The sequence below is a fragment of the Doryrhamphus excisus genome, chromosome 3, assembly GCF_030265055.1.
Source record: "Doryrhamphus excisus isolate RoL2022-K1 chromosome 3, RoL_Dexc_1.0, whole genome shotgun sequence".
Classification (NCBI taxonomy): Eukaryota; Metazoa; Chordata; class Actinopteri; order Syngnathiformes; family Syngnathidae; genus Doryrhamphus; species Doryrhamphus excisus.
In genome coordinates, this window is record NC_080468.1 from 13,118,035 (window position 1) to 13,134,227 (window position 16,193).

Genomic DNA, 16,193 nt, shown 5'->3' on the forward strand with positions numbered 1-16,193 from the left:
GCGTTACATTTTTGCTTGTAATATTTTCACTTGATTCCCATGAGATTAGAACCTTTTTCTAAACTTAATTTTACAAAAAAAATACATTTTATTCATTTTTTTTCATTATATTCCAACTAACATCTTTAATATTTCAACTTTAGCTGCTAAAATGAATTCCACTTTTTTTGTTTTTGTAAAATTACATCTGTTTTTGTCTTTTCTGTTGTTGTCCTTTTTTTTATTTTCCAAGTACCGGTAGTTCAATACTATGCTGTAAATTGTCTTCTCATTATTGTAACTTTAGTCCCATAATATACTGATTTTATTCATTTTTTAAAAAACCCAACTTTAAAAAAAATACAACTGAATTCATTGCTTGTTTGTCATTAAATTGCAGATTAAAAATGACTCCTTAATATTTCAACCTGACTTAATAAAATAGCAAAAACATTCTCCCCCATTATTTTGTTAATGGGGGACCGCTGTATTAAGAGCACTGTACTCCCGCCACAATAGAGCGGATGTTTGCATTGAAACTTTTGTTTTTCAAATTAAGAGCAGCACACACTGAGTTCCTGATATAACTGTTTACTTATAGGACAGTGCACAAAAGAGCAATAATCCAATGTATAGCTAATCAATGTATAGTTCCTTTCGTGTACATTCACTCAGAGAGATGTGTTTCTATCAACACTATCTTGGACCGGATGTTAGCATTTTATTTTCATTTTCAGAAGTCCAACAACCATCGCGGAATGGGTAAATTGTTCCTCTATTTACAGCATTACTTTATACATCTGTAACTGTACAATTGTGCAGTAATTGATGCGGAAAATGCTGAATATGGAAATTAATAATACATTTCCACACGATTTTTGGCTATGTGGAGGCAAGCTATGACCGGAAGTGTATCCACATAGCTTTTCGAACTCTCAGAAAATGATTTATTTTCATTTTCGCAAGCCGAACAACCATCACAGAATGGACAACTTGTTCCTGTAGTTACAGTATCACTTTATACCTCTGCAACTCTACAATTGTGTAGTAATTGATGCGGAAATGCTGAATATGGAAATTAATACTACATTTCCACGTGATTATGGCTATGTGGAGGCAAGCTATGACCGGAAGTGTATCCACAAAGCTTTTCGAGCTCTCAGAAAATTATTTATTTTTTATTTTTTGCCCATTATTTATTCTCTCCATATCCCCTCGGAAACTCGAGCGTGAAGACAACACAGCAAACAACAGCGAACTCCAATTCGAATTCCAAATTGGCCTGCCCCCTTAGACGCAGCATTACGGTACTCACGAGCTATGGTTGCCGTGGCAACTCCTCTTTGCTTTGCTCACTGACACATAAAAGGTTCGCAAGCGAGAAGAGGCAAACACTCGCATAAAATGGCAAACACAACTTGTGTGTCCTAACAGACGCCTGTCTTGTCACACTTTTGATGCGGGAATCTGCCTTTCCCACCACAAGGAGCGTCTGTTTCCAAAACAGGACATTATGGATGCGCTCCAAAAGGACCAGAGTCCACCTCTTTCCATTGAGGGGACCGAGCAAGGTCCTACGGAATCGAGAGCCTCGGATGAAGCTATCACATTCATGTCCAGCATTGGTGAGTCAATAGTTTCCTGCGCACCTGTCTGAGAGCACCACCACCTGTTTGTGGCACTTGTTGATACACTCCAACTACGACCACACACACGGTATCTCCTGTGAGCAATTCGAAAAAGACACGTCCAAACATAATCACTTTGACACTCAAGTAAGATTCATTTATTTTCCAGAGCCATTAGAGCTGCCGAAGTGCGTGTTTGCTGACTCTCTGGTGACCGTGTCGGAAGGTGGTCGAGATTTGGGGAGGTTCTGCGTGACCGTGGAGTTCGCCCGCAAGGCCAGGCAGCCTTGTATGTTGCTCCATGCACAAAGCCAGGGGGCCATCGACGACTCCCCCTGTGGAACAACAGTGACAGGTGAGGCCTTCTGCCCTGTACCTTTCCCTAGCTTGGACAGGACAAGCTTGGTATTATAATAATTATAATATTAATACATTTTATTTGTTTCATTTATTTTATTTTTATTTTTATTTATTATAGCGCTTTTCAAAATACTCAAAGACACTTGAATAATGGAGTTGAATAAAAGCAAGTAAACAGAGTGAAAGATACATTAAAATACAACATTCATTTGTTAATGCACAGCAGTCAGGTATAAAAAGGTATAACATGTATAACATAGTACAGTAACAGTAACTCCCATCATCATACTGATATAGGCATCCAACAGAGCATCCATCACCACTATCAATCTAAGAATAATCTAAATAGTATGAGGGAAGTCACACTTTTTATTTAGAAAAAATTCTAAAACTAAGAAAATCAAGCTGTAATAATACAAAGATCATAATGTTATGAGAATAGTCATCACTTTTTTAGAATAACATTCATAATTTTTCAAGAATGAAGTAATAATGTTACATAATGGTATCAAAATAAAGCTGAAATAATTTTTCAAAATTCATAATATTTTCAGAATAAAGTCAACATTTTTCAAGAATTCATTCATTTATTCATTTTCTACCGCTTTTTCCTCACGAGGGTCGCGGGAGGTGCTGGAGCCTATCCGGGCTGTCTTCGGGCGAGAGGCCAGGGTACACCCTGGACTGGTGGCCAGCCAATCACAGGGCACATATAGACAAACAACCATTCACACTCACATTCATACCTATGGACAATTTGGAGTCGCCGATTAACCTAGCATGTTTTTGGAATGTGGGAGGAAACCGGAGTACCCGGAGAAAACCCACGCATGCACGGGGAGAACATGCAAACTCCACACAGAGATGGCCGAGGGTGGAATTGAACAATGGTCTCCTAGCTGTGAAGTCTGCGTGCTAACCACGCCCTTTTTTTAGAATAACATTCATAATTTTTCCAGAATGAAGTAATAATGTTACATAATGGTATCAGAATAAAGCTGAAATAATTTTTCAAAATTTATAATATTTTCAGAATAAAGTCAAAATTTTTCTAGAATAAAGGTCATAATAATAATACACCTGTAATGCAACAAAACAACATATTACATCAATCAATATAGAATGTCCGATCCAACTCTTGTATAAAATGTGTACCTAATAGATATCTCCATTCATTCATTTCACGGGGGGTTCTGGAGCCTATCCCAGCTGTCTTTGGGAGAGAGGCGGGGTACACCCTGGACTGGTCGCCAGCCAATCACAGGGCACATATAGACAAACAACCATTCACACTCACATTCATACCTATGGACAATTTGGAGTCGCTAATTAACCTAGCATGTTTTTGGAATGTGGGAGGAAACCGGAGTTAATTGATATCTTTATTTACATTTTGCATGTAAGCCTACCTGACTGCTGACCTCGAAGTTCTGGAGGAAGACTACCACGAGTATGTCAAGGCAGGTCATCTGGAGTTTTCCAGGCAATCCCTTTTCTTTATACCACGCTTGTTCTGCATGTAAAGACCTATGCATTAACCTTTCAGCTTAAAGGGCACATTGTGGATAAGCGCTGTCACATGGTGCAGCGAAATGGAAAGATGGTGATTGATAAAGTCACCACTGCTGGAAAGGTGAGATGTTATGCAGTAATGGGTATTTTTTTTAAAGAAATATGACAAGATATATCAAATCTAAATTGGATTTAATGTAAAAAGTTGTGTATGTTTGTGTGTTTCCAAGGAGGTGACAAAGGAGAGTGCTTCCTATTCCATGTCAGTCCTCAGAGGGCTTGTAACCGAGGGTTCCAACCTCCTGCTCATGCGTCTTATTGCTTTGAGGAAGAAAGTGCCAGAACACATGAACTGCATCTCATTTGACCAGAAATTACGCATCATCCGCACTACTTTTGTGAGTGACAACAAACATCCATCCATTTTTTATCGCTTCTCCGAGGTCGGGAAGCCCAGACTTCCCTGTCACCGATGGCTCCAGAGGCATTCCCATGCCAGTTGGGAGACATGGTCTTCATACATGTCTTCCCCGAGGCCTCCTACCGGTCGGACATGCCCTGAACACCTCCCCAGGGAGGCGTCCGGGAGACATGTTCAAAGCCGAATGTTCAAAGTACTTAAATAAATGAAGTTATGCATACTCAAAATTCTTTAAAAAATTCTAATAACTTAATTATGTCAAGTTCATTTAACATGTTGTTCCATCTTGAGTACTTTTAACTAATATGTTTTTAAATTGAACTATGGCTATATTAAGTAAGATTAACTTGAAAACATAGTTTACATACAACTTAAGACACTGTAAATCCGAATGCTCAAAATAATTAATTGGTATAAGTATAGTTAACTTAAAATGTCTTAAAAATTCTTAAAAGTTATACTTATAAATGTCGATTGCCAGTTGCATTATCAGTCTTTTCAGTTTATTTAACTTGTCATTTTTGATTAATATGAACTTTTTGCAGATTTGTGGAACCTACTTAAAAGAATTAGTAGTTACTTATAAAATAACTAAAATTTATTAACTTAAAATTTTCTCAAAAGTTGTACTTATAAATGTTGGTTGCCAGTTGCATTATCTGTCTTTTCAGTTTATTTAACTTGTCATTTTTGATTCATATGAACTTTTTGCAGATTTGTGTAACCTACCGTATTTTCCGCACTATACGGCGCACCGTGTTATAAGCCGCACCTTCAATGAATTATATATTTTAAAACTTTTTCCATACATAAGGCGCACCGCATTATAAGGCGCTACAGTAGAGGCTGTAGTTACGTTATGCAACCATTAGATGGTGCCGTGCTAAAGGGAATGTCAACAAAACAGTCAGATAGGTCAGTCAAACTTTATTAATAGATATCAAACAAGCTTTCCACAACTCCATTCACTCCCAAAATGAATAAACAGCTGTTTTATTATTTTCTCTGAGGTAAAGCATTTTCGTGACACATCTTTAACATCTTTGAACAACAGCAAGGCATAACATTTTACTTTTCCTCCATTCAGTCAACACGCAAAAAACCGTCTGATACTGTTATGGTAAATTAAACGTTAGCGGAATCGCAATATAGTGACACGGAAACTTTGTTTAGTCTTCTTTACTTGGCGCAGCTCATCCTCATGCTTCCTCCACTTCCGCACCATCGATTCATTCATGTTAAACTCTCTTGCTGCTGCTCTATTTCCGTGTTCTACTGCGTGACTGATCGCCTTGAGTTTAAACTCTGCGTTGTAAGCGTGTCTCTTAATAGGAGCCATTTCAGGGTCTTTATACAAACGCACAAATGAAAGTGAATTGTTGTTTAATATTTCCCAGTATGCACAGCGCACTTCTTCTTCTACGGGAAAAATGGAGTCGGTGGCTGCTTACCGTAAGTTGCGAGACCTGTCGCGGCTCAATATTGATCCATATATAAGGCGCACCGGATTATAAGGCGCATAGTCAGCTTTTTTAAAAAAAAATCAGATTTCAGGTGCGCCTTATAGTGCGGAAAATACGGTACTTAAAAGAATTAGTAGTTACTTATAAAATAACTCAAATTTATTAACTTAAAATTTTCTCAAAAGTTCTACTTATAAGTGTTGATTGCCAGTTGCATTATCTGTCTTTTCAGTTTATTTAACTTGTCATTTGTGATTAATATAATTTTTTTTGCAGATTTGTGTAACCTACTTAAAATAATTAGTAGTTACTTATAAAGTAAAGTATCTATAAAACATGAATAAATCAAACCAAGAATAAATCCATTGCATCAGATAGATTTGTACTGTGTAGGTTACACATGCACACCTTCTTCCTATGGAAAGAGTTGAAATGAGAACGAAAATTAAAGAATGGAGAATGCACGGCAGAGAGAATTCGAAAAAGAAAGCTATTTCTCCCAAAATTAAAAAAAAAAGTATATCTAATGTTGAGCCTATCTGTGTGATTTTTATCGTGACCTTATGGTGATTATAACAGTGTGCTCATGTTTGTGTGTGATTAGCAAGAGCTGGAACAGAAGCCGATGGAGATTGAGGGTGAAACTGTGGAGGTATTCGGTGTGGAGCGGACAATTCATTCCGTGGATGACAGCCCTATAATATGGCAGTGCTGCTTTCTGTCTGATGGGTAAGCATCACTCCATCCATCTTGGTGAGCAAGGAGCTAATACTGGGGGCCATTCTCAAAGCCTTGGGCACTGAATCGAATCATCCAAGCAGGCTTCATCACTTCATGCTCAAAGACTAGGTAGGACAGCTCTTGTACATTGAGAGCTGGGCTGTTCTGGTTATCTTAGAAGAGTTTGCCTCACACCCGAGCAGGCTTACTTAATTAATGGACAGAGACTAGATAGGACAGCAGTCTGTACTCTCTGGGCTCTCAGGTTGTCTTATAGGACAATGGTTCCCAAACTTTTTTTTTTGCAGCAACCGCCTTTTAGAGATTATATTATTTTCCAAAATGAACTATCCTACCTTCACAATCTTCACTCGCTAAATGTACTACAAAAAAGGTCAGTAAGGATAATTCATAATGCCGCCCACAGAGAACATACTAACTCCTTATTTCTAAAATCACAAATACTTCAACTTGCTGATATAGTTCATCTTCAAACAGCTAAAATAATGCATAAGGCTAAAAATACTCAATTACCTAAAAATGTCATCCAATACTTCTCTACAAGAGAGGAGAAATATGATCTCAGGGAAGAACTACATTTAAATAAAACACTTATATGCTAGGACTACGTTAAAAAGCCATAGCATTTCAGTATGTGGAATCAAACTATGGAATGGATTGAGTAAGACCCTCAAACAATGCACAACGATGAGCCAATTCAAGAAACAATACAAGCAGTTGTGGTTTGCTAAATACAAGGATGAAGAGTCTTGAACCAGTCATGATGTGCTATACATATCACTATATTGACACTTACTATGGTACCCATTATGTTATTGTATGGTCATATCACCTCGAACCTCGGTACGTGACAAAAAAATTATATTAAATGAAACTAAACTAAACGATACTATACCATACTATATTAGGAAAGAAGGAAGTGAACAAATGTAACAGTTACTGATTGTAAAAGTACCAGATGTAGGGGTAGGATATAATAAGCTTTGCTTCTTCCTACTCCTTTTGGACATGTGGAACTGTGAACTGATTATGTGATACATTCAATTGTAATCTGATGCATGTTCAAATGAAATACAACCATTACCACCATTACCATAAGTCTTTGAGCGTGAACTAATGAAGCCTGCTATCTCTTTAGGCATCTTGCTAGCAGAGTGCAGGTGGGATCTCCCATCATGATGAGGCTCCTGCAGCTGCCGTCACAGAAAGAAGAAGGTAGTGATGGCCACATACGATAATTCTGCCATATAACAGAGTCTGTATTTTTATGCAAGTGTATATGTTTACATTGTAGAGTTTGGCAAAATCTCGCTAGTATGGGAAGAAGACATACAGATGCGCTCCAAGTTCTTGGACAGAAAGGTAACAGTAAATGTTTTTCCCGATAAATGTTGCATCACTACGGAAAAGTACAGTTAGAATACAAATATATTGTTAAATACCTCTCTGAGACTGACAATCACATCTGATTCGTAACAATGTTTTACATTGCACATGTTTTTTCATGTAATTTTGTGCAATATTATGTCCAATAAATGTATGTTTTTTTCATCTAAACTTGATTTCCTGTTTCCACATTGCAGGAAGAGCTTAAAGCTGACCATGCCTCATACTTGAGAGAGCATCCAGAGATCCGTGCCCTCATTTCTGACTTCCTGCAGTTCCTGCTATTAAAGAAACCAGATGATGTCTTCCAATTTACCAGAGAATACTTCCTACCCTTCACTCCTCACAGTACCTCAGGCACAAGTCTAGACACTTCATCACAATGAAATCTCACCTCCTGAAAATCACTTTTATAAAGCCGATATTCACTATTCACATGCAGCTTACATGTAGAGTTTTAATTTATATCAACAGTGATAGAGGAACCAATGATATGAGTGTGAATTAAAGCTTGTTTCACATTGCACATGTTGACTCACTTTAATAAATCACTATCATTCTATTCAAGAATGTTTGTTTAATGAGTAATTATTTCAAGACTACCTCGCTATCATTTTCAGTCCTGACTTGAAAATCGTCCGCCATTAAGCACGCCTTTAAACTCAAATATCGTCACTTTGTTCTCGAAATGGAAGCTAGTTAGCTTGAAAACGCATACCCAAAACTGGACGCAAGATGGCAACCTTTTACAAAATATAGCAACTTGTAGGCGTAAATGGTTTCAAACATAAACTACGATCTCCATGTGGTATTAAATTCAAACAATAATCAATTATTATTAATAATTCAAGAAAAACACATCTATTGCGATGTATGTCACCCACAGTCGTTTTATTTTCAGTCCGCTATCGGAGCAAAGGAGATCCTCTCCCCTCGGAGGCACAAGTGCGAATGAATAGCGCATGCGCAAGTTTAGCACGCTCCAAATCTTAGCACATAGCATTTCCGGTCACTGTCAAACTTAGCTAGCAGTCCGTACTTCTCATACAGTTCGACGTTTGACTTTTAACTCATGAAATAAGCGGTTAAAAGTAAGTTTAACACGGCGCCTACATGGTACAAAGGTGAAAAGTAACTTTAGTTAGGTAACTATATACTACAGTAGTATATAAAGTCGGGGAAGTGATATTCTATCGGGGAGTGAAGAAGGAAAAAAAAAGTCCCGGGAACGGTAAGGTTTGAAATGTTGACGCGACAGAATTAACTCAAAACTGCTGTATATCATACTAATTATACTGTATATATAGTATATTATATATCATACTAGTTATACTAATAATTATGTGATCTGGATATTTAACGGTGTTGACTTGGAGTGAACGTTACGATTGTTATCTTGACTATTTTACACAATTTGCAAACCGAATCGAGGTAGACTTTTTAAATGATACTACATGCTGACTGCTGTGTCTATATCTTATATTCCCAAAGTGGAGTCCCCAATTGCCTTGGGGGTACGTGAATAAAAATGAAAAACAATTAACGCTCACAATTACGAGTGTGCCCTCATGGCTCACGGCTCAAGGAAACAGAATGGAAGTTGTTCTTTGCACCGTTTGCAATGGTATGAATGAATAAGTATTTTTTAATTGTTATTATGTGGATGGAGAGTGTTGATTGTCAAGATATCACTTATATTGGTGTTCCAATATTTTGTAGCTTTATCATGATTGCTAAACTTGATCCGAAAATACTGTTAAATTAATGAAGAAATTAATTACGTTCAATATTTGTAGTTAATAAACACAAAAGGTTTATTTTTTTATAAGTATGCAGGAGTACAATGCTTTAGGTCTGAAGGGCTACACGACTGTACTTATTTTTCTTACTTTTGATAGTAAACTGACGCCATACCACTGGTATACATCTATGTTGCAGTTTTATTTTATTATTACTTTTTCTAATATGACTCATTTATTGTTTGCTTTTAATGTTTAATATGTTCTTTCCCTATTTTCCCTCAGTGTCTTAATATTTTCGCCTGCCTCGTGTCATTGGGATGGAGGTGCATACATTGATGCGGATCAGCGATGAGCTAGATTCCTCCGAAGTGGCCGGTCTCTGCTTCTTGTGCCGTGATGTCGTCAGCAAGAAGGACCTTGAGGGAGTGAGAATCACAAATGTAATTTTTATTTGTGTGTGTCATTTCATTTGTTTACTGGTCTTTCTATGGCAGATTAGCGATGCAAAGGACGTGTTCTACAGACTGGAAGAAAAACGTCTCCTGGAGAACTGCGACTTTCTCGCTCAGTTGCTCGAAACAATTCGTCGAGCGGACCTCCTCAGCCTCCTGGAGACGAACAGGCAGTGTACAGAAGAAACTGATGCAAAACCTATACTGTCAAGTTACAGGTAAATCCATTATGATTATATATTTTGCCCCTGTTTTTAACCATATTGTCCGTATGCTTTTCTGAACAGGGTGATGCTGTATAATTTATATGACGACATCGAAGAAAAGGACCTTAAAAGAATAAAGTTTTCTTTGAAGGACAAGATTGGCCAGAGACAATTGGAGGAATGTAAAGTAAGAACTTGACGTTTCCTTCCTTCCACCGGGTACTCCGGTTTCCTCCCACATTCCAAAAACATGCTAGGTTAATTGGAACTGGGCTCCAACACCCCGCCCCCGCACCCTCCCTCACATATACATATAGTGGTGTGAAAGATGGCTGTTTTTATGTTCAAGGTTGTCGACCCCCCCGTATAGGCGCTAAAACTCATTTATATATGACATGTTTTATATAACATAGTTTTTTCATGCCTCTGCTCATACACAGGCTAAATTTGTCCTCTTCTCATTCCAGACGGCGTTGGATGTATTTGTAGAAATGGAAAAGGTGGCTTTATTGTCTAAAATGTGTCTTAAGGAGCTGCATTCAATACTGCAAGTGGTTAATGAAAAACTGGCAATCAAAGTCCAGAAGTATATCAATGGTATAGATTTACACATATGCTCTTATAAAGTGTTTTTTTTTTGTGTGTGTGTTCACCAAATTATTTGACTTCTTGCAGAAGAACCTCTACAGCAGCAGAAGAGCCCATCTCCTGCTGGTTCCATCATGGATTACCAGGTGTGTATCTGTATGGATTTCTTTCCTTTTTGAGTATGTCCAGTCAAATAAGCTATTGACTCTGGTTTCTTCCTGCAGAATGCCGACAACCTCCCTCTTGTCTCCATATCAGAGACTCAGCCTTCCTGTACGTGTATCAAACTGTTTTACTTGCAAGCCATGACAATTTTTGACTCTTGACTCTTTTAGATGAAAGGGGGGATATTTCCTCAGATGCAGAAACAAACAAGTCTGACTTCCCTTCTGATGAGGTAGATGGCCACTCACACTCTCAGACATCATTGGTCCATTGAACAGTGTGATCATCCTAATTATTTGTCTTTGTATGTGTGCTTATGAAGCAGGCAGAGTATTATGCAATGAATCACAACCCTCACGGTTTGTGTGTGATCATCAACAACGAGGAATTTTCGGGACCAGAGCTGAGAAAAAGGAGTGGAACTCAAGTGGATGAGAGTACGTATTTTTTAGAAGACGTCTTATAACCTCTAAGGTTGCACGAAGCGTTATATTTAGCATGGATCAAGGAAGTTTTGTTCATTCATTCATTCATTTTCTATCGCTTATCCTCACGAGGGTCGCGGGGGTGCTGGAGCCTATCCCACCAGAGGCTGGTGGCCAACCAATCACAGGGCACATATAGACAAACAACCATTCACACTCACATTCATACCTATGGACAATTTGGAGTCGCTAATTAACCGAGCATGTTTTTGGAATGTGGGAGGAAACCGGAGTACCCGGAGAAAACCCACGCATGCACAGGAAGAACATGCAAACTCCACACAGAGATGGCCGAGGGTGGAATCGAACTCAGGTCTCCTAGCTGTGTGGTCTGCACGCTAACCACTCGACCTCCAGACATAATTCATTCATTCATTTTCTACCGCTTATCCTCACGAGGGTCGCGGGGGTGCTGGAGCCTATCCCAGCTGTCTTCGGGCGAGAGGCGGGGTACACCCTGGACTGGTGGCCAGCCAATCACAGGGCACATATAGACAAACAACCATTCACACTCACATTCATACCTATGGACAATTAGGAGTCGCTAATTAACCTAGCATGTTTTTGGAATGTGGGAGGAAACCGGAGTACCCGGAGAAAACCCACGCATGCACGGGGAGAACATGCAAACTCCACACAGAGATGGCCGAGCGTGGAATTGAACCTTGGTCTCCTAGCTGTGAGGTCTGCACGCTAACCACTAGACCGCCGTGCAGCCTGGAAGTTTTGTTATGAAATTCTATTTCGAAACAAGATGGCTGCCTTGGCAGATATTTGTATTGGCTTTGCATCACAAAAATGCTGCCCCAAAAAAATCAGACCTCACAATCACGTGTTCCATTGCAAAGGAAAATGGCTGCGATATCAGAGTCTTGCATTTTTGTGATGCAAATGTATTACTCTTTTGAACGCATATTGTTTTGAGAAGTCAAACTCTACTTAAGGGCTGGTTAGCACGCAGGCCTCACAGCTATGAGACCTGTGTTCAATTCCACTCTCTGTGCCGTGTTTGCATGTTCTCCCCGTGAATGCATGGGTTTTCTCCGGGTACTCCGGTTTCCTCCCACATTCCAAAAACATGCTAGGTTAATTAGCGACTCCAAATTGTCCATAGGTATGAATATGAGTGTGAATGGTTGTTTGTCTATATGTGCCCTGTGATTGGCTGGCGACCTGTCCAGGGTGTACCTCGCCTCTCGCCTGAATACAGCTGGGATAGGCTCCAGCAGCGCCCCCAAAACAAAACACGACTATAGTCACATTTATATTCTTTTTATTTACAACATATTGCGCAACTGCAGGGTCTTGGGACACATGCTAACTTGCAAACTAGAGATCTAGCGACCTAAACGGTAGCCTCCAAGTTATTTCCTTTAAACTTAAAAAAGCCAAAAAACTTACCACTTCCACACGGATAGGGAGGATAACTATTAACAGTTATTTAACCTTTAACATGAACATTAATAATTAAATTAATAATGTTTTCTGGGTACATGATACCATACAGCATCCATATCAAACTTGCGCGGGCCGCACTAACATTAAACTTTCATATCAAGGCGGGGACCCGCGTGTTTGAGACCCCTGGTCTATAAAGACCCAGAACTGGTCTAATAGTGTCCTTGTTTTGTTCCACAGAGGCTCTTTGTTCAGTTTTTTCAGAATTGGGCTTCACCGTCAAAGTTTATAGCAACCTGACTGCAGAGGAGATAAGACAGACGCTAATTACCATTGCTGGAAGAAATTTTTCCGATGAAGATGCTGTGGTGAGCAGAACGACATCAGCGAAAAAAAAAAAAAAAAAACACTGATACTCAACAAGTACAAATACTTTGATTTGTTTTTTCTGCAGGTGGTGTGTTTGCTTTCCCATGGAGAAAATAATTCAGTCTTTGGGACTGATATAAAAGCGGTATCCATACGAGAACTGACTCTACCCTTTACAAGTGGACGTGCCCCCACCTTGGCAGGGAAACCCAAGCTGTTCTTCATCCAAGCATGTCAGGGAGATGGCTATCAGACGGGCTCTTTGCCATGCCCCCAGAAGCCCAGAGAAGGTGGTGAGGACAAATCGAGTCGCTTGGAAGAGGACGCAGGTCCCATCTACTGTGAGACGGTGCCCTCAGATGCAGACTTCCTGTTCGGCATGGCCACAGTGCCGGAATGCAAGTCATTTCGAAACACATCCACGGGCTCCATCTACATCCAAGAGTTGTGCAAGCAGCTCCGACTATCAGCTAAGAGGTGAGAGATTTTAATAGTCGTTTATAGCAAAAAATTAATATGTAACATGTGATCATGCGGGCGGCACGGCGGTCTAGTGGTTAGCGCACAGACCTCACAGCTAGGAGACCAGGGTTCAATTCCACCCTCGGCCATCTCTGTGTGGTGTTTGCATGTTCTCCCCGTGCATGCGTGGGTTTTCTCCGGGTACTCCGGTTTCCTCCCACATTCCTAAAACATGCTAGGTTAATTAGCGACTCCAAATTGTCCATAGGTATGAATGTGAGTGTGAATGGTTGTTTGTCTATATGTGCCCTGTGATTGGCCGGCGACCAGTCCAGGGTGTACCCCGCCTCTCGCCCGAAGACAGCTGGGATAGGCTCCAGCAACCCCCGCGACCCTCGTGAGGAAAAGCGGTAGAAAATGAATGAATGAATGAATGTTCTCATGCAAGAACCCAATAATTGCATCAGACGTTTACATGAAGAGTTTTTCTCTTTCCGAATGGAATCTTTCCAAATGACCTTTCCGAAAGCAATGGTATACATGGAAAGGAATATTCCAATCGCGTGTCTACATGCGCCGCTATAATCAACCAGAATAGTCAATGGGGCATGCGTAGTAAGCGTAAACACCAACATCACGTGATACCGACTTCCTCGACTTTTTCTTTCACTTGTCGGAATAACTCCGTATTGCCAGTTTTTCCTTCGTCCTGTCTTGAAATTTAGTTTGAATCAAAAACAAACTTTCCGCAGCAGTCCAGTGCCGATTGCTCGCCTCCATTTTTTTAAATCGAAGAACATCTCGAGCTGCGTGTTACGTCATATCTCAACATTCGCTGAAAAACGCACCCGGGAACAGGAAAAGATGAAGTTCAATCTTGCTAATATTTTATAATTAAGCTCAGGACATGTTTTATATAGATATGTATTTTCTTTTTTTAATAAAACTGGACTTGTGAATGGCGTATAGAAGGGTTTAGATTCTGTTCCACAGATGGCGCTAATGCACACGAAAGCTGCTTGCCAACTGCCAATAAACAACAAAAGAAGAAAAACACCACGAAGAAGAACTTTACGTTTGAGCGGGTACAAGATACCTCAATCGGATTGGGGAAAGGAATATTCCACCCCTGTGAATCCGATTATAGTATATTCATTCGGATTGGTACTTTTCTTTCGGAATGAGGTGTATACAAAGGTTACATTAACCCGAATGGAATTGGAATATTTGGGTCCATGTATATGTGGCTATTGTCATGTGTCTCTGTTTTCTCCTATGCAGCCCGTGTGAGGAAGACATCCTCAGCATCCTGACACGTGTGAACAGGGAGGTCAGCAGAGGAGTGTATCTGAAACACAAACAAATGCCTCAGCCGAAATACACACTCACCAAGAAACTGGTTTTAAAATTTGTTAATGCGGGCTGAATGCAACTCTCCTAACATGCCATAGACATATATATTGCCTCATATGCAAAACTGTGCTGGATGTGTATTAATTGCGGTGACAATGCTGATTGGTGGTTAGCGTGCAGACCTCACAGCTAGGAGACTCGGGTTCAATTCCATCCTCGGCCATCTCTGTGTGGAGTTTGCATGTTATCTCTGTGCATGCGTGGGTTTTCTCCGGGTACTCCGGTTTCCTCCTCTCACATTCCAAAAACATGCTAGGTTAATTAGCGACTCCAAATTGTCCATAGGTATGAATGTGAGTGTGAATGGTTGTTTGTCTATATCTGCCCTGTGATTGGCTGGCCATCAGTCCAGGGTGTAGCCCGCCTCTCGCCCGAAGACAGCTGGGATAGGCTCCAGCGACCCATGTCAGGATAAGTGGTAGAAAATGAATGAATGAACAAGCTTTGGGACTCCAGCCAACCACAGTGAGAGCCATTATTAGAACAGTGGTGAACCTTCCTAACCAAAATGACCCAAAAAGCACAGCGCCGGCTCATCCAAGAGGTCACAAAAGACCCCACAACAACATCCAAAGAACTGCAGACCTCATTTGCCTCAGTTAAGATCAATGTTTGACTCCACACTGGTTCAAAAATGGCCTGCATGGCAGAGTTCCAAGACTAAAACCTTCTTCATGATCCCCAAGACCTTTGGGAAAATAATCTGTGGTTTGAAGAGACAAAGTTTGAACATTTTGGAAGGTGTGTGTCCCATTACATTTGGTGTAAAAGTAACAGTAGAATATGGTGGTGGTAGTGTACCATGAATGAAATTAATGTTTTTGTTTTCCACAATAAAATGTGCCTTATTTGATATAGTGCTTTTTTATACAATAATAATATTTTTTCTTGTTAAATTAAAATCAATGTGTCCGTCAGTTGACTTCATTACTTGACTTTGAATTAATCTTTTAATTAATTAATTATCTAAAACGTATTTATGAACAATTTAACATAATCCACAATAAGGCAATGTAACATTATCAATAAAATAATACAACACTATATGGCTTTATGGCGTCCAAACCGTACCAGGTAGCTTTCTAAATATCCATTCTGTGTGCAGTTGATATCGAAACTGTCGATCTGAATCGATTCTCCAACCCTTCATATGGGCTTTTTTTACTTTCTCATTTACTTTCGAAGCAAAACCTCAAACGCACCAGTGTGTCTTAGTTGACCTCTAATGCATTAAAAATTAATATTGTAATGGTCCTTAACGCAGTAAATAAACACAATACGGTATGTGTTTGAGATAATAAAGAATCTTAACACAGGATGATGATAGCAGGAGTGGACGGATTGATCCGAATATCGAAACAAGTGTGTAGTGTAATTTTTAACAATATTTTTTTGTTGTTGTGTGGTTTATATTGCTACATTA

General features: G+C 39.6%; 2 protein-coding genes across 6 annotated transcripts; both read left to right on the forward strand.

Moving 5' to 3' along the window:
• The first annotated feature begins 641 nt into the window (after nt 1-641).
• On the forward strand, nt 642-8,048 carry catip (ciliogenesis associated TTC17 interacting protein). Of its 3 annotated transcripts, none has more exons than XM_058068773.1 (10): nt 642-741; nt 1,414-1,604; nt 1,777-1,962; nt 3,372-3,427; nt 3,514-3,600; nt 3,710-3,877; nt 5,968-6,092; nt 7,243-7,319; nt 7,399-7,466; nt 7,688-8,048. In XM_058068773.1, exons 1-10 carry the CDS (start codon nt 659-661, stop codon nt 7,874-7,876), a joined length of 1,230 nt encoding a protein of 409 aa, XP_057924756.1. In that variant the 5' UTR covers nt 642-658; the 3' UTR covers nt 7,877-8,048. The 3 variants fall into 3 exon arrangements, with proteins under 3 accessions (XP_057924756.1, XP_057924758.1, XP_057924757.1); XM_058068775.1 differs by having other exon boundaries at nt 722-741; nt 1,466-1,604; XM_058068774.1 differs by lacking the exon at nt 642-741 and adding an exon at nt 795-1,348 and having other exon boundaries at nt 1,466-1,604.
• A 401-nt stretch (nt 8,049-8,449) lies between these two features.
• Nucleotides 8,450-15,658, forward strand: casp8 (caspase 8, apoptosis-related cysteine peptidase). Of its 3 annotated transcripts, none has more exons than XM_058068772.1 (12): nt 8,450-8,721; nt 9,515-9,657; nt 9,727-9,902; nt 9,972-10,077; nt 10,358-10,487; nt 10,566-10,624; nt 10,703-10,751; nt 10,814-10,875; nt 10,969-11,080; nt 12,767-12,894; nt 12,981-13,372; nt 14,639-15,658. In XM_058068772.1, the coding sequence occupies exons 2-12, from the start codon at nt 9,550-9,552 to the stop codon at nt 14,781-14,783; spliced, it is 1,467 nt and encodes a 488-aa protein (XP_057924755.1). In that variant the 5' UTR covers nt 8,450-8,721; nt 9,515-9,549; the 3' UTR covers nt 14,784-15,658. The 3 variants fall into 3 exon arrangements, with proteins under 3 accessions (XP_057924755.1, XP_057924752.1, XP_057924753.1); XM_058068769.1 differs by having other exon boundaries at nt 8,451-8,721; nt 10,966-11,080; nt 14,639-15,655; XM_058068770.1 differs by having other exon boundaries at nt 8,522-8,581; nt 10,966-11,080; nt 14,639-15,657.
• The last annotated feature ends 535 nt before the right edge of the window (nt 15,659-16,193 follow it).

Coding starts and splice junctions, on each gene's coding strand:
- casp8 (XM_058068769.1), top strand. CDS start 9,550: ATGGAGGTGCATACATTGATGCGGATCAGCGATGAGCTAGATTCCTCC. Junction 9,658..9,726: donor GCAAGAAGGACCTTGAGGGA/GTGAGAATCACA, acceptor TTTCTATGGCAG/ATTAGCGATGCAAAGGACGT. Junction 10,752..10,813: donor ATCAGAGACTCAGCCTTCCT/GTACGTGTATCA, acceptor TGACTCTTTTAG/ATGAAAGGGGGGATATTTCC.
- catip (XM_058068773.1), top strand. CDS start 659: ATGTGTTTCTATCAACACTATCTTGGACCGGATGTTAGCATTTTATTT. Junction 1,605..1,776: donor CACATTCATGTCCAGCATTG/GTGAGTCAATAG, acceptor TTTATTTTCCAG/AGCCATTAGAGCTGCCGAAG. Junction 3,878..5,967: donor GCATCATCCGCACTACTTTT/GTGAGTGACAAC, acceptor GTGTGTGATTAG/CAAGAGCTGGAACAGAAGCC.